We start from the raw sequence: 18,706 nt of genomic DNA on the forward strand, positions 1-18,706 counted from the left end.
CGAATCCATAAAATAGCTTCAATGTGAGATTCATTTTGTATATAAGACTAAATCCAAGTGGTATGACTAGATATCATGAATACATTTCTAAAATATGAACTTTGCTAGATAAAGAAAATCTTATTGAAGATGATACATGAAAAACATAAGAAGTGTAATTTGATCATTAGATACATAACTATCAAAAATAAAACAAAGCCAGTAAAAACAACCGACCTCTTAGAAAAAACAATAACCAACAGAACAACAACTGAAAAGCAAAGATGAATAAAACTTAGGCCTTTAATTTGAAATAAATTAGTAAACAGAATACCTCTGAAAGTAGAATATCCTGTAAATTAAAAAATCCTGTTTTCTAGAATAGGATTTCTGATCCTAGTTAGTTATTAAATGTGATGCGTTTTACAACCTTTCGTGGACTGTATTTACATAATAATGATTAAAGAATACAATACTGGAAATTCTACTTTGCAAATGACAAAAGCTTAGGAAGTTTCAATGCAGGCTCCAGTTCTATGGTGGCCCATTAAAAAAGCCTAACGAAAGTCGGCTAGCTTGGGATAGGCAAAATCTTAATTACACCATTGTAATGATATAAGGTTCAAGTTAACTACAATATTGAATGAAAATAATCTACATTATTTATTAATTTATCAATATAATATTGACTTTGTTCATTAGGTCGGATTCCTATCATTACTACCAAATAAGATTGCCCCCAGTGTGTTGTGTAAATTCACATTAGAAATGAGAATATGTTTAAGATCCATATTGCAAATAACAATTACAAACAGCTTGTCTTCTCTTCAGCTGAATTTCGTTTATACCCAGGAGAGGATTGCTTCTAATTGAGTAGACTATTAGGATAAAAAGTTCACTCATGTATTATGTGATTTGTCGTGTAAAGAGTGCATTCCGTGTAGACCTATTTGTAACTAGTTTAACATGCCTGGGGTTTCCTTTATTGTTTCATGTTTGCACGTGCATTCAGATCTGCTATATGGAATTGTGGTATCGGTCTAACCAGATGAATTACACGTTTATTATTATATGTATTTTACAAAGAGAAATTTGGAAGGAAGTCGTTCTTCCCTTATCAGAGAAGAGAGAGGATACTATCGGGGACAGAAACCTTACACAAAATGAAAACAATAACTTAAGAAATGCAAATATTCTTTCACAGCTAAGCATTGCTCTCAATAAACATACATGTAAACTGTCTCTTCCTCTTTGACCACTTATAAATATGAACATTGGATTCATCTAGAGTATACTTCACAAGAAATCTATCTTGTTACTCCCAAATATCTGCATTACAAAACAATGCATTCTTCTTATCTTATTTTTAAGCACAATAGCTATTTTTATTAATGATTTATGTTTCTTAAACTACTTTTTTTCTGAAAGAGGACATTTTTGCATTCCAGCTAAGATGTCTTCTCTTTGAAGATTTGCTTTGTTATTTATTTATTTGATATTTGACGAATCTCCTTCATTCTGAGCAATTAAAACATAACATACTTTAATTAGAGGTTTCTCGAAACATAAATGGGTAAAACTTCAGGCTGCTACACTCTCAGCAGTGGCATCGAATTTTAGACTTCTGCATTTCTAATTCTGATATCCATAAAATCGGTCGTTAAATATGTTGTAGTTGAGTCAAATATCTCCACACATTATCCATTATAATGAATGTCGCTGCAGTTTTCAATTTTAAATCAGTCTGCTATAGTGTTTTATCCTTCGAATTAACGCTAATTCCCTCCTATTTTCATTCTGCAAAAAGTGCTGTAAAACGGACGTCAATAAACGGATGACAATAAGACGTGTGATGTGCACTGTTTTACCTGAATAGACAAATAACTTTTAAAGGTAATTTTAAAAAAGGTTGAGAATCTACAGTACATTAATAATCACCATCACCGAGTAAAGGATTAGTTAAGCGATAAATTTTGCTCTAAAGACCGAATAGTTTTGTATTGCGAAAAAGAAACGACCGCGTAGCTACTTGTAATAGTTTCTTGGCGATAAAAATCTTCTAAAGCATTTTGCATACGTCCATTCCACAGTACATATGAATCTGAAGCCTGTTCTTCACAAATCCAGACTTTATCCGGAAAGTGTTTATTGTACAAAACGTCCAACTGGCAGTAGTTCTAGTCACTTTGCTTTTTTCCCTTTGAAATTCAATGAAAATTGAATCAGGCAATAAATATTTATTTTTTTATCCCTTTACAATAGCGGACTTTCAATGGTTGTATTCTCCTGACTTTCTTTGTTGTGTTCTATCGAGTAGCGACACAATTCGTGTTTCATTTGTTCTCATGAAAAGACATGCAAAACTAATTTTCGATTTTTTTCCGTTGATATACAAACAAAGACGTGCTCCATCCTATAAATTAATTTTTAAAAATGTATTTCTATAATATATTCTTATCCTTCCAGCTTCTCGGAAATGTGAAGAAATCAACTTCATTCCTGCCTGTTAGAATGGTCTGTCATTTTCACTAGTGCGTTGTGCTGTTGGTTCATCGCCATACGAATAGCATTAGAGGCAAAAGGAATTACCATAAAAGAATTCAGGCTGCTCATCAAACAGTACATATTTATGCTAAAAGGAACAAAAGTTTTCGTTCAGAATGAAAGCTAATGCTTTAAATTCCAAAGCATTGTAGTACAATGATTAAATACGAAATTAAAATAACTGGGTTACAACTGGACGCAAATACCTGTCTTGGGGACAGAATAAAACCTATTACCTAGTCCTCCACTACGAGGTGATCGTATTTTGACTTGTTTTTTACCCTATAAAATTAGCTTCTCTACCAAATACGTACTGAACGGATCTAAATACTTCTTTGGCTTTCCTGTTGAAAACTGGATAATAGATTTCAAACAGCAACAAACAATATTTGGAAATTATGAGAAATATTTTATTCAGTATATAATTTTATGAAAACGAGTACAAAAGATTTCTTGAGTGTTTTATTTTTATTCATGATTTTCTGTTTTTACCTAATGCTCTAGGATAAGAATTTACTATTTTCTTAGAATCACTTACAGTTTAATGTTAAAAATAACATTTATTATAATTCATTAAGAAATTGTATAAAGTTCATCATTAAGACTTTTTGTTTTATGGTCTGCCCTCTAGCAAGAATGGAAACAAACAACCCTGGTATCGAAAACACGATAAACCTGAAAAAAATGCTCGAGCACTTAAGGCTTACGAGGGACTTCTAACGATCACCGCACGTATACCTGAGTCTGTGGAATACAATGAGTTTAATCGTGCTGTCAAGCAAATCGCGAAAGAAGAGCTAAATTTTCATTATAACCATGAAGAGGTAAAGTTACGTAGGTAATCATTATTGTTTAATATAATTCTGCTTTTATAGGAAAAAGTTGTTTTTTTTTTTCTCAAATTTAGATAGCAAAATCTCAGCTAATGTTAATTAGCTGAAATTTAGTTCATAAGGATATTAAAATCTTATAATGCATAAACGGTCTGAAACACTTTTCCCAGTTCAAGCTTCGTTTACTGGAGGATAAATACTCTTTATTATGGTGCAGTAAAGCTGGCTGCAGTTTGTTTGGAATCTTTCTCGTGAAAGCATTTTCATTTTACAATTAAATTGAAAATCAATTTATCCAACCGAATCTGTGAAAGTGCAGTAAACCCTCGATTTAGCGGACTAATAGTGGCTAAGAAGCGTCCGTTAAATCGAGAATTTTTTAAAATAAAAATATCTGTAACATTAACATTATACTGCAAGTGTTTTACACACACTTTTAGATAAGTTAATGTGAAGTTAATATTCGATGTTGAGCGCTTTGTTTAGGTAATTCTGCTTTGAAACTATCAAGTTTTTTTTTTGAACTTTTTGAATTCTGCTGTTTTTTTTTGTTTTTTTTTGATAATTAACTCCCTAAAATTACGAAAATGTGTATAATAACACTGCCGCAGAAAGTCAGGCCACGCGACAAGAGAACCAATTACAATGCGATTGGTTGATCACGTCTTACCAATCGCCGAACATGTTTTATGAGCGGTGACTCATTTATGTCGGCTAAATTAACTAGATAAACTGTGTTTTTCCAACATATGATGGCCTATTCGCCAAAATTTATTAAAGAGATAAGGAAATTAATAACAAAAATAACCTGTTAATTTAATTTAATTATAAGCAGATCTTGGTTAAAAGCATTTTAAAATTAACAGGAATACATTAAGGGTGTTAATTTTCACGTGTGACATACGGACCGGAAATTTTGTCGGTTAAATCCGAAGTCCGTTAAATCGAGGGTTTACTGTATGTAGTTTAATTAAAAATGATATTATTTACTTACTTGAAAAAAAAAAAATGAATTATTCTCTTTAATACGGGAATACGGGAATTTTCTCTCTCTCTCTCTCTCTCTCTCTCTCTCTCTCTCTCTCTCTCTCTCTCTCCCTCCAAGCAACATGGAATTTCCTCCACAGTTCTACACAACAAGCAAATATTCTGTGGTTTGGTTTAGAATGAGGTCTTGTGACGAAAGGGAGTGAGTTTTGTTTGGAAAGGGGGAGGACTTGATGTTAGTGTAGAGCGGAGATAACAAATCAGTAGCGTCGTGCCAAAATTTTTTATGGCTCGTATCAAATTTTAGAACAACTTTTTATTTTATTAGATTTGTATTGTTATTTTATTAACATAAATTTAAATAATTAAGGACAATAAATTTCTCCTTATTTATTTAAACTTTCTTATGTATGCTGGCACATGATGAACTGTTAGTAATTTTATAATGGACAGCTGATGACATTCACTGTCATGAGATGAACTGTAAATATTTTAGCTGGTGAGTTTCAACCACAAGATCTTACATGCAGGTGTGAAAATTGCTTTGGAAATCAGTTTTATTATTGTTACCTACAAATTGATATGCTAAATAATTAATGAATTATTGATAATTTTTTATTATTTTTTTGTTTAGGAAAAATATTAAATATGAACCAGAGCCTCTTTAAAATTAATCATACATTTTTATTTAACAAAGACGTTATTGTACGAGAACTTAAAAAATCAGAAACACACACGTTTGCTTATGATTTGTAGTGCAGTAAAGCAGTAAATAATATGACTTCTACAAGTTATGAAATAATAAAATTGGTAAAAATGGCGTTATTTCCATCAGCAATGAAAAATGTTGCAAAAAGCTCCTGTTCTGTGTTTAAAGTTTTGATATTAAAACTAAAAATATGAGAATTCAAAGTAGAAGAGATTATCATATAAAACTCCTGCTAACTTTATTCATTATTAGCAAAAACGCTACTGCTGCTAAAAAACTTTCTTTCCCGTTTTAGTTTTTTATTCCAGTTATCCACTATACGCCTAATAATTTCCATATTTATAAAACATGAATTTTCTGATAAAAACACATATACAGATTATAATAAAACTATTTTCATTGCAGTCCTCATAACGTACACCAAATAATTATTTTAGAAATGTATACAAAGGAAAATGTTTTATCCTACAGCATCAAATTTCAAAATTGGTTCGTATATTAAAATATTAACTCTGAGTGCAGTAAAAGGCTATATCGCAGATAACGTTTTAGTCTTGAAATTTTAAAATTAAAATAAAATGAAACGTAGGATCTCCTTTCACTGCGATGACCGCAGCAATTCCACGGAGCATACGATAGCGATTAATGGGAAGTTTGGAGCATTCTTCCTGTAGGCATGTTGTGAGGTCCTGGACTGTTCATCTCACAGATGATCAATAGGATTGAGATCAGGGCTCGGTGGAAGCCAGTCCACTGTAGTTACGTTATGTCCACAAAGTAGGAAGCAATGCATTGTCCAATATGCTCAGATTCCTCTCGGAGTTCAATGTTCGGCACCACAAACAGAGCTCCAGGGCCAAACCAAGAAAACTATACCATCACACGGCCACCTACGAATTCCATAGTTGGGATTGCGCACTCTTGCAAGAGACGTTCATCGAGCATTCGCCACACCGATACCATCTATCTGTTCGATAGAAGGTGTTGGGTGATTCATCACTTCATAAGACAGCTTTTGAAGCTTCCACGTCCTGCTGTACACGCTCTTTGAAACACTGAAGTCTATGCTGCCTGTTGGTTCGGGTAAGGTGGGACTTGCATATTAGGGTTCTACCAAACACATGTTATGATCCTCGGTTCTGAATGTTTTTGTGCAGATTCATGTTCCACTCGCCTGGAACATGAATTTGCCTGGAACTCCGCGTTCATTACTTTCTAATTAACTGTAGTGGGTTTTCAACTGCTGGTAGCACTTGCAGTTAACTCTTCCCTTTCATCTTATTATGGTAGCACTAATTGTTGACAAAGGATGGCCTAATTTGTCAAAAATTTACCGAACACATAAGCCAGCAAGATGGCATCCTATCACGACACCTCTTTCAAACTTCGTCAGTTCCATTTTCTCAGTTATTTAACCCGGACACAGTTGCATTGACTTGAGAGCATCATATTCCTTCAATTTATATCGCTTACAAACCCGTTACTGTCACATGGTACGATGCACCTTGCCCATTGGAAAGTCCGTTGACTTCTTTTCAATCAGTGTCTAGTTCGTTCGATCAAGTATTTCAAACAGGAAACATATTGTTTCCTGTCTGAATTACATATTGTTTCCATGACAGGAAACAATATGTAATTTGTTTCCTGTCATGCGTTTAACGAAGTAAGTAATACTATCCTTCCACCTATAGTGGCATCACTATGTTTTAGCAAATTCCAGCCTTGTTATCATGCTTTAAAATGTACTATGTTAGCTTAGAGTTTTCTGCTCCTTTTGACTTTACTTTGTTTTTTTTTTCTAAATTAAATCAGTTGCATTATTTCATGCGTTATCAAAAGTCATCCAAAGTCTCTTAAAATCTTGCGGTTTCATATATTTCTGTGAATGCATACTTTCTGTGAAATCGCCACCAGAATTTATGTCATCTCTTGTGAGTCTTTCCCAACATCTTCGAACGACGAACGCATATGTAGTGTTTTATGCTTCACGGTATTCTTAAACTCTCCTTCCTGAGTTCGGTTAGAAACTGCTATGCCTTCATATCTTGGGATTTTGTCTATCAACTTTAATCTAAACCTCTCGACCATTTGTTAAGTCATCTTTCATGTTGGGAATGCTCCGTGAGAGACGATCACAAAAATAAACACGCGCCTGAAAGACTTCGTAGTTTCTCAAATATGACTTTAAAGTGAAATGCGATATTTCATTCCCACCGGAATCAGAACGGTATCACTACATGCACTGAAGCGAGTTCACTTTCTTCAGAAAGCTTGGAAATATATTGTTAAATCATGAACATTTGAGAAGTAGGTAAAGTAAGGTTTATTTGTTCATCACCTTTTCCAATATTATTTGCTTAAGATTTTAGATGGTTTCTACATTATAGAGGCACTGCTCAAACATGATATCAAACGAACAAAAGTGCGTCATGTTTGAACAATTAATTGCGCTGCGTCAAGAGATAAATGCAGTAATGAAATCATAAAGACCACTAAGCATCCCATAAGTTATAAATAAATGTCTTGTTTCTTCGATTCATCAAAACCGAAAACTTTATTTTGGGATTTCTCTCTCTCTCCTTCCCTCCCAACCATCTTTCTTTTTAGAACTGCATTATAAACATAACATAATGATAACTGGAGCTCTAGTAGAGTTTTTTTTCTCCGACTAAGTCGATATCTAATGATATTTAAAGTGAAGATCTCAAAGTTTTCTCTATGCGAAATGTATTTTTCATCCAGAGTAACAAACAGATGCGCCCCTATGGAGCAGGTAAAACATATATTTACATCACAGGTGGCTTTACCTTTTCGTTAATTAAATGAACCAAAGCCTACAGGTTCCTTTCATATAGAATTTGAATTTTAGGTATAGTAAAAGTCTCAAGAAATAGAATAAAGTTGAGTTTTCCACATTAGCAAGATCTGTTAATTAAACGTACTTAAAGCTAAAACATATACTCTAAGAGGCTGAAATAAAACTCTTGGTTAGCTAAATTTCTCTACCAAGAAATGACGAGTTTCTTTCAAGTAATGAATATTTTCCATTGGATAGTAACTCAAATTAATATTTAAGGTATTTCAGTTAAAGCAGTTTCAAATTCCAATTAAATTCCATTTTTAAATTCCAATTAAATTCCATTTTAAAGTACGATAACTGAATCCTTCGTTGTTCTCGTTTATTCACTCCATCTATTAATTTACTTTACCTGATTCTATCTCCTCTTCTTCTTTTTAAGGGAGTTTCACAAAAGGCATAAGTGTTCATATGTCCGTAAAATAGACACGCAAATTTTTAGGGAAGTCTAGTTGGTGGATTTTACAAGAATTTCTTTTCTTTTCCATGAAAAAAAATGTCGAAACCTCCAATGTTTGCAATTTTACGTAATCATAATAAATATTTAATTATTAGTCCCATAAAGGGTAGATTGAAGGCTAACAAATTTAAGTTCCTTCCTCAAATATTCATTTTTATGATTCTGCCGTTGTTGCTATCATTTCAGTACTGTAATGTTTTCTCGGGACTAATATTTATGGTCTCTTTGGTCAAGCGCATTAATTTTAACCCACCTCCCTCAGATCAGATCCATAATCTAAAATGGCCTGAATATGGTCTTCAATTAAACTAGTTTTGTATGAATCTGTCATATTCCATGCATACATTTATTCATCTGACTCCCCAAGCACTTTTGCTTCTGTTGTCTATTCTATATTGTAATTCAGTATTGACTGAGCTATTGTAATTCTTCCGTAAGATCTCAGTTGAAATGCAGTTGAAGTGTTCTATGTTCCTGCTTCTTTCATACTTTTCACTTTGCATTGCTCATTTTCCTGCCTAATTTTTTACAGATGTCGTTCAATTTAGTTAGATAATCCTGAAGGTTACACTGGATTTGTTTAGGAGTACAACATCGCCATTTGGATAACGCAGAGAGCTAAGTTTGATATCAAGGATTCTAATATCAGATTTAATGGCACTTCCTTTCATAACGCCATCCATATAGATAATGAATAAGGGTAAATATAGTGTACATCCTTATCTTAGGCATGACTTCACATTAAACTATCTTCCTCCCATTTCCTTCAGTTCTAACAGCTGAATTATAACTTAATTTTGGATTATGTATTGCTTTCCCTGATGATTCGTTTATTCCATATAATTGTAGTATTAAATCGCTAATTTCCAATTCATCCTTAATCGTTCAGCACCTAGGAAATACCTACTAATGGGGGCCCACCATGTGAAGGTGAAATTGGCATTAGGTCAGAAGTCAAAGTCGGTTCTTCGCACATTCGTTAAAGGCTGTGGAGGGCTTCCTTCGGTTAACTGGCTTTCACGTTTACGTGACTCAGATATTAGCTTCTTAAAATTGATTCTGAAGTCCCAGATTTCTTTTTTTAAATTAAACCACTGGTGTCCATCGCCACTAGCCACATGTGGCCAAAATACTCTGAATTTGTGGCGCATTGGTTCCCTCTAGTATGTTAATTCGCAAAAATCAATTAAAATTAAATAATTACTTAATAAAAACTTTTTCCGGAATAAAAGATTCTTAGATTGTCATTATTCAAGAATCATTAGATTCTTCGATATGATTCTATATTAGGTACTTATCCACTATTAATATTTCCTCATTCGTTTTAGGTTTTTTCTCAGTACTGTTAGTACTTCATTATTAGGTTCAAATATATCATAGTTGCGACCAAATTATTATTTAGATCTTAGTATCATTATATTATAATATACAAAGTTTTTGCATTCTTCTTTCTGTAATTTTGAATAGCTATTTAAATTGTATCTTTTATGTAACTCTTATTTTCTAGTGTTCATATTTTTTTTTTACATTTATTTTCATTATTTATCTTTTGATATATAAAATTTACTTAATTATCTTCTTTATAATATCCTGTATCATATTTTATATATATTTTCATCTTTTCCTGATTTAAAAGTTTTAATCCAAAATTACAAGTTTGAATGTTATTTGTAGCATTACGTTTTAGTGAATGTTATGCTTATCAGTATTTCTGACATTCGCCTTCTGTTATATCTAAATAAGTTTGAATTAAGATTTTTAAATTAATTATGGATTATTTTATGTATCTTAATATCAAACGTTTATTCCTTTCTCTCACATCATATCCTTATCTCTATTTTTTATAGTTCTGATGCGCCATATATTTGAAAAATACTTTTTGATAAGGTTTGTCTTTATAGTATCATTAGGATTACTTCTTACCTTCATTAATTATAAAAAAATTATAAACTCTTTCTGAAATGGATGACAAATACTTATTAAAAATTACCAGTGGATCTATTATTTATCAAGTCGTAAGCTAGCTATATTTTTGTTGCCTCTTTGAATCTACATCGAGAAAAAAATTAACAATCTCCTTTCCCCTTAGAGTTTGGATTTCACACATCCAATTACATAATTAGCACTTTGCTGATTGAAAAGACTTTCCTTTGACTGAAAAGAAATTAATAAAGGTGAAAATTTGTACTAGTATTATTTTGATTTAATTACCTTCTCAAATTATAAATTCGCAAATGTAATACTGGTAATAAACTTTTAGGTATGATATATATGAAAAAACTCGTTATCAGATGTATGATATCATGAAAACATTGGTAACAGAGCAAGTGCTCTTATCCCATAGCTAATAATTAGTAATTTTATTGGTAATTTTGTTCTAATTAACTGAAAAAAATTGAAATGTTAAATAATGGAATAGAAATGAACTGGAAATAATAAGTATATACTAACTGAGACAATTTAAATCTGAATTTAAAATGATTAAAACAATGGAGACTTTAATGTGTCTATAACTAAAATGTAATGATATTTTAACATATTACAATATTAAAACATTAAACAGAAATGTATAAGGAATGAAAGAGCAAAAATGGTGTAAAATTAGAAAACAAAGTTTATCGAAGAAATAATCGAAATGTATCGTACTTTATATTATGAATTATATATAAGCAAAATGATACACTTAATGTAAATAAACCACGAAAAACTTAAAATACTTCCAACAAAATTATATCCCATCCCTGAGAACTGATTTTAATTGAACGTAAATTGCTTTCAATTACTTACAAATGGTATATGTGACCAATGTATATTTGAATGTATGAATGAAGAAAAAAAAATAAGTGTCTTTAAAAAAAGTATACAACTCGTAAAATTTTATTTACGAGTTGTATAGTTTACGTAATGTTATATTGTATAAACTGACAATTTCTTTCATAAACGTTGGACTTTTTTTTTAAATTTGAAATACCCGATTTGTTTAATTGCTGCAGAATTTTTCTCTTACATACTGCAATCCGCTTTTACCAAAAATAATAAATTGATGTTTGAAATATTAGGAACTCCCGTTATTTCAGCACAAGTGGTCTTCATAATGCACTTTATAAAAAGCAATACAACTGTCAACCCAATTTTTAATGGCCTCTTTAAACAATAAAAAGTAAAGGATTATTACGATTTTTTTTCAAAATCGTAAACACACATCCTATCACTAAGACTGATCTTCCCCCAAATGCTGATGACACACTATCTCAAAAATATTAAAATTCAAATAAGTGAAACTGTATTATTGTATCAACCCAAGTGCATTTCATTCAGCTGAGCTTAGGTTTCCATTTGCATGTATGAAAAAGTTTGTTTTTCATTAGGAGTTGTGTGAACTCGAAAATTAGCAGCTGAACTATTTCAGTGATACTTTAATTTTGAGTTGATTTCTGCATTATGTCTTAATATATTTTTAGAACCGTATGATACTTTTTATATAACTCGGATGGACAAGCAACATGAAGATTATCACTACTTTGCTTCTTTTGTTCAGAGTTAAACAGCAGTGATGTGAAATCAATCATTCTTGCTTGCAAACCGTAAAGGTAGCATTGCTATATAAAATTTTATAAGCATGGTAATCGAAAATTAAAACGAAGACTGTAAATTCAGTTTATATATTGGATCAGACAGTCCGAAATATTCGAAAGTTATTCAACTAGTTTGCCAAGGATGATTAAACGAACGGATGCAAGCTTTTTCACCCACCGTAAGAATTTGTTTACCCTGACAACAGAACAACGAAACAATCTCTTCTCTGGCATCCCTAACAAAAATGGTGAAGCACTGTCAGGGAGGGGGCGGGTGGCTCTACTACTGTGTTATCTCCAGAAAAATAAATAGGTAATAATAATAGAATCCTGTGATTCTTTTGTAAGATTCCTTACACCTTCGATACATAGTTGTCTTCCTAAAATGTAATATCGCCTCGAGAGTTTCGGAATCACTGTATGGAGGAGATAATCATACTAGCCGTGATTATTCCGGTATTTCTGTTGCAAAATAGAAACTTTGTTTAGTTAGCATTCCATTTGTAGCTATGCAGGCTAAAAACAACGCCTGTTATTTTTAGTAAAGGAAGCTGCACATTCAAGTAATTGCTTTCCACTGGCTGGATGAATTTACTGAGATACCTTTCATTAAACATCATGTATTTCATGCGTTATTACATTTTGTTCATTTTTCGCAATACCGTTTCATCAATAGTCGTAACTTTTATTCATTACTGATCACTTTTTGAATCTTTTGCTTTGAAGTACTTCCCTTTATTTCATTATCAAAGTAGATTTATTATTCTGTAATATATACCAGCATATTATTACAACATACGTAAATGGTACGGATAGTGATCCATTTTTCGAGTTAAAATCACATGTTTAAAATCACAAGAATTTCATCACATGCAACTCACCCAGTCCAGCTTGAATTCTGGTGTAAACACCCATTTTCAAATAATTTATTTCTGCCTATTTTTATCCATTAGATTGGACCGAGGTGTTTCTAATCAAGAGCTTTGTTGTGTTCACACTTGTTTGAATGAAGAGATAATGCTTCATGCGAGGCCCTCTTTGCTGTTAATCACGAGTATATTCCACATGATTAACATGAGTGTAAATTCCAAAAAGAAATACTTCAAATTACTTCTTGAGAATTCGAATAATGATGCTTGTAGTAATTTATTAGTTGACTGTTGTATCGATTTCGAATCACGGCGGATTTAAATAATTTTTACTACGATATAGAGTCAAGAGAACACGAAATATATGAACGAAAATTTCGATATTAGCTGTAAGAACTGATACTCATTAATCTTGAAAAAGTCCTAATCAGTATATGACATACGGTATTTATTTTTCACGGCACTATGAAAGTGGTTCTGATCCAGACAACGACAACAAAACAAATTCTTTATGCTGTTATAATATTTCTATGACAACATAATGAATTGGACGATTCATTCCTGTAAACGATTCTTCCTAGCATTTATCATATCCGAACATATCGATACGACTTTGAAAGATGTGTATCATTACGTGTATTTATTACTCGACAACACACTACAGCTTTCTTATGATCAGGTCTGCAATCTCAGTAGCTGTACATCATGTAGTCTAATCCCAAAGAGTGTTTGCAGCAATGTTTTGACTAAATCCCTGATTGCTTCCTGAAGTGCTCGGTATCGATTTGCGTTGAACACCGATGCATATCACTCCAAACATCATATGGACATCTACTAGTGGTGAATGTAAGATATAAAGGCAAAAGATTTCACTCAGATGACAGAAGTTGTATCCATTACTCGAAAGGGGCTCCGGTTTAGATTTACCGACTTACAGGGAAGCTTGTAATCGATATCATCAATATGCAATTAATACAGATTGTGCATATTAGAACAGAAAGTGATACTAAAACGATACTTACCTTACAGAGATATGTCCATCAGGCAACATTAACTAATGAAAACTCATAGAAGAGTGCTGCTGAAAACTGTGTGTGTGTGTGTGTGTGTGTGTGTGTGTGTGTGTGTGTGTGTGTGTGTGTGTGTGTGTGTGTGTGTGTGTGTGTGTGTGTGTGTGTTGGACTCCTATGTTGGATTATTTTACTATGATTTTAGAGAGCAATCTCTTCAGAAATTTTAGACATTCCATTAGGCATGTTGTAGTAGATCTACTCTTTCAGAGGCACAGTCGTGTTCAATAAATAATTTCCTATTTTAGCGAGGAATCGAAACATATGTATCATGGGCAACGATGTTCAAAAGACTTTTCAGAAAATCGATTATTCTATATCAATATTACTTATGACTTATTTTTATTTAACAGAGTGCTTTATAGAATAACGTATATTTTGGTCGTCATCTTCTTCATTCTCTCGCTATCTTCTGTCTAATAAGTTTACAATCCGCTTGCTGTCTCCACACGTATCTAAGGGATTTTTTTTCTTCATTCGTGTGATTGTCTCTTTCAATTCTTGCATTTCGTGTAAGATTTGTTATTTGTTGCACTTCCCTCTCCTAGTAATATCCTTCGTTTTTTTTTTCGAATCAACTAACTACAATAGTACAAGTTTCACATTGATATAATAATATACACGAAACGTACTGTTTATTTTTATAAATCTTTCTATTATGTCTTTACGTATCTCGTTTGCAATAAATAGTCAATTTTATTTAATATTCCTCTTACCCTAGCGATTTGTTTTCATATTTCTAAAACTCTTCGTCTTATTGAATAGTTTCTCTAGAATGTATGAACGAATTTAGTTCTCCGGTTATTTCTGTTTTGCTCATTTTATACTGTTCGTTTTCATGATGTTACCATTACTTTTGTTCATCTACATTTCACGTTCAAGTAAATCGTCTTCAATCCAAAATATTAACTATTCTAAATCCTGCTCATTTTCAGCTAATATAGTTATATCATCAGCAAAACATCATATATGTTTGCACTCTATCTGCATTTACTTATTTTATTCCTTCTTTTGTTGCATCCTATATTATATACAGAGTGAAAATAACAGTATGCATGCATATACTTCTACTTTTTGTGCCTTTCTTTACTTTAACAACTACTCATTTTTCATATTCTTATCTTTATATTTTTTATATTTTTTAGCATACAGTTTTTATATCTGACCCATACACGAATGGTCACAAGATCTATAAGCACATTAGTACAGTGTATGGGCAAATTAGAATTCTATCTCTCTATCCGATTCTGTTTTTTCATTATTTAAAAAAACAAAGATTGTTTCATTGAACAGTATTCAATGCTTTTTCCAAATAATGACAATGAACGAAGATTAATTTACTTTAGTTCTTCTGCCTATTTCTCTGTTTCCCTTCCCATTCATAATTCCAAAGTAGTCTTCATCTAAACAACTTCCAATGTTTTTTATTTTATTCTATATTTAGTATAATTTTAGAATCATAATTGAGTAATATTAGTGATCAGTAATTTTTAACGCTCTGCTGCAACAAAACTTTAAACAATGATTTATTTGTTGCACTCCCGGATATGTGTTATTTAAACTTTCAGCTGGTATCTCATCTGTTCCTCTTAAGCAATTCCTTGACTTATTTCTTTAATTTTTTTCAACCTGTAATTCTGATTCAAGATCTTCCTTTTCTTCTTGATATTCAAGTTCGATAATTAAGCCTTGGAGATATCCTTCCATTTCTCTGGTACCCACTCCTTGTAATTTTCCATTGTCTCGCAATGCTTTTTTTAATTTTTTTATGGAGGGGGAGGGATCTCGAGTGAATGCCGTAGGGCAGTTATTCGATATGTTTTGCTGGCTTTTCTTGGTTTTATGTTCAATTTGTTTACATATCTTCTTTCACCCAGTTTTCCTTCGCTTGTTGCATCGTCCTGAAGCGTATTTCTTAGTCTCCGATATCGTTCCTTTCCTACCATAATTTTCATATTCGTGGTTTGATTTCTCTTATCTCTTTGGTAGTCCACAGATTCGTGGGATTTAATTTTGAATATCGTAATTTTTTTTCTGCTAATGTCTTAATTATTTCCTTTTGACCACCGAAAATTTTATTCTCTACGTCTTAAGCATACAATCATTGTTTCCTACTACTTCTTTATATTTGCATTCTTCTTTATACTGGCATATATTGGTCTGTGTTTATTTTGGAATATTTGTCTTTATTAGATAAGTATTCCATTTTCTATTCTTCATTCTACATATTTTATGTTTTTTTGTGACATTTTGCAGTGACCCTTAGGTAGTCTCGCCTGTAGTTCAAATCTGAATTACATGTAGCATTACTTTAATTTGTTTCTGTATTTCTTCTTGACTGATGCATATAGTCCGTCTGCTATTTGTAAAGATCCTGTGGTGATTTTCACGTAAATTGTGTTACTAAAGCGACCGACCTGTTTTACAAAACAATTACAATTCCTCTCGTCATTCATTTTTCCTATCTATCAACTCTAAACTAACCAGTTTCCTCATACCTGCTGTTCTCAGCACCACAAGATTAAAATTGCATGTTACAATTAAGTGATATTTATATTTAAATGATATTATTAGTTCCTCTAATTCATTCTCTTCTTCTGTCTTATCTCCACAGTTATTTATTGGCATATGCACTTGAATTGTCACAAGATTCATACGCTGTGAAGATCGTCATAACTATTCTGTCCTTTGGAGTTTTTTTTTTCGGTGTTTTCTTAGTAATCTCCATTTCCCTTACATCGGATAGGTTTTTTCTTGCTTGCTTGCTATATGATTTCTTCGAACTTTCCTGTCTGCAATATTGTTCTTGTGTTCTAAGTTCTGATTCGTAAGAGTATTTTTGTGATGGTATTTCAGGTGGTTGCATGTTGTTTTTGCATACATTGGTATTTCATATATCTGGATAAACGTTTCTTTCTTTAAAAAAATAATAAAAAACACGGCGTTGCCTTTATTTCACGGAGGGTATATATAAAATGTGACTAAACGGGGAGGGTATCAAAATTCTCCCCCTGAAATCAAAGAAACTCTAAGGAAATGGTTTAAAAATTGTGACTCTTTTGTAAGAGAATAAATTTGTTAAATATTCACTTACTGAATAAAATGGAGATACAATTATTGACTTTTAGCTTACTACAGCACGTTAGGCTCATTTGCACAACTTAGGGTGAATTATACATTAAATTTACATTAAATTCTATAGTGGAAACACTTTTTCATCTGTTTAACTTCAAAAAAAAGTGTTTCTCCTATAAGAAACTAATTGTGTACAAACAAGACAAAAACTGTCCAAGAGTAACTAATGTAGATTTAATGAGTGGCTCTAGCAGTGTTTCCCAAAGTTTACTGGCCGCGGCCTACTTGAACAATGTACATTACTTAGTTTTACCGGTAGGTCATTTTTTACTACAAGAGGTGAGCCTTTAATGAAGGAATTTAATTTAATTAAGGAAGAAGAAAACTAGGATAAGAATAGGATATATTGTGAATTATATTAAAAAGTGAGACACTTGTGAAGTATTTAATTGTTTATTCAAGTTTGAGCATTCAAGGAATTGAAAAGGAGTATAAAATATATTAATAGATTAAATATATTTATGCAGTGATTCTCAACTTATGGGGCGCGCCCCTTTGGGAGGCGCGAAATACTTAAAGGAGGTGGAGTGGTTCTTCGTGAAGAAAGTGAGGAAATTAAAGGAAAAACTGAAAACTACTTTACTGAAACAAAAGCATTTGATGAAACTATTTGACACAAACTATATAAAACACTCTGAAAATAAAATCATAAAATTTATAAAATCCACTGTATTGAATAAACTAGTTACGCTTAAGGGAACATATCAGTATTGCAAAATATACAGAGCAACTAATTAAAACTAAACAATAACAATGCGTCTAAAACTTAATGGCTTCCTTGGACCTGTGTTGCAAAGCACAGCTATTCATATGATGCTGGTACATTAGAAGTTGGCACTCTTAGTTCTCTTTCTATATTTAGCTGAGATCTGTATTTTGATATTAAGGCAGCCACTGCAGAAAACCCGATTTCACAAAGATAAGATGTTGGAAATGGCGAAATTGTACGAAACACGCTTGACTTTTGTGCAGAAGATTCATCATCAACACCGGCCCAAAATTCAAACAGCGATTTAGATGCGAACTGTCGTATGATTTCGCCGCTTGACGTGAAGTCTATAAATTGTTCCTCTTCTTCAATTGAGAAACCTTCAGGGGGTAATTTTAAATGGGTCTCTAACCCACTCATGCACTGCCATTATGTTGTCGTTGATTATAAAATAGTTTCTAAAATTCTTCGTAAACATCGTTAAATGATTTTCAATAGTTGCAAATAAATCTTTGATGTATTGCTCTTCTGCCTTGTGGGTTTTGATAACTTCATTCTCACTTGCAAATATTTCTAATTATTGTTGCTTTACCTTTTTTGTTCCATAACTCTAGTTTTTTTTTTGTTGTTGTTTACAAAAAAGCATTAACTTTGTCATTCATCTCTAAGATATGTGTATGTTCTTCCTTGGAGTTGCAGATTTAATATATTTAGTTTCTCGAATATACCTATCAAGTAATTTCATCACAAATAAGTGGTCTCTAAAGATCTCTCCGTTTCGTGATATTTCTCTTCCAAGAATATTGCTATTTCGTCTCTGAATTCATAAACATGTTGTAAACATGTTTCCTGTGATAACCATCTTTTCTCACAGTAAAATAGAAACACTGATTGTTCTGCTTCAGCCATGTCATTGCAAAGTTCGGAAAACAGTCTCGATTTTAAGGGTCTCATTTTTGTATAATTCACCACGGTTATA

General features: G+C 32.2%; 1 protein-coding gene across 4 annotated transcripts in view; it reads left to right on the forward strand.

Annotated features, from left to right (window-relative positions):
• LOC150104333 (atrial natriuretic peptide receptor 1-like) overlaps nt 1-18,706 on the forward strand; it is a 263,087-nt gene that overhangs the window by 135,676 nt on the left and 108,705 nt on the right. For all 4 annotated transcript variants that reach the window (XR_016548692.1, XM_090396922.1, XM_090396924.1 and 1 more), the window contains exon 3: nt 3,155-3,347. Coding sequence is in view for 3 of the 4 variants with exons in the window: in XM_090396922.1 (XP_090253048.1) it covers nt 3,155-3,347 (193 nt within the window). In the remaining variant the exon portion in view is untranslated. The remainder of the gene's footprint in view (nt 1-3,154; nt 3,348-18,706) is intronic.

The sequence above is a fragment of the Typopeltis vanoorti genome, chromosome 8 (genome assembly GCF_054136105.1).
Source record: "Typopeltis vanoorti isolate ZY-2024b chromosome 8, IOZ_Tvanoo_1.0, whole genome shotgun sequence".
NCBI lineage: Eukaryota > Metazoa > Arthropoda > Arachnida > Uropygi > Thelyphonidae > Typopeltis > Typopeltis vanoorti.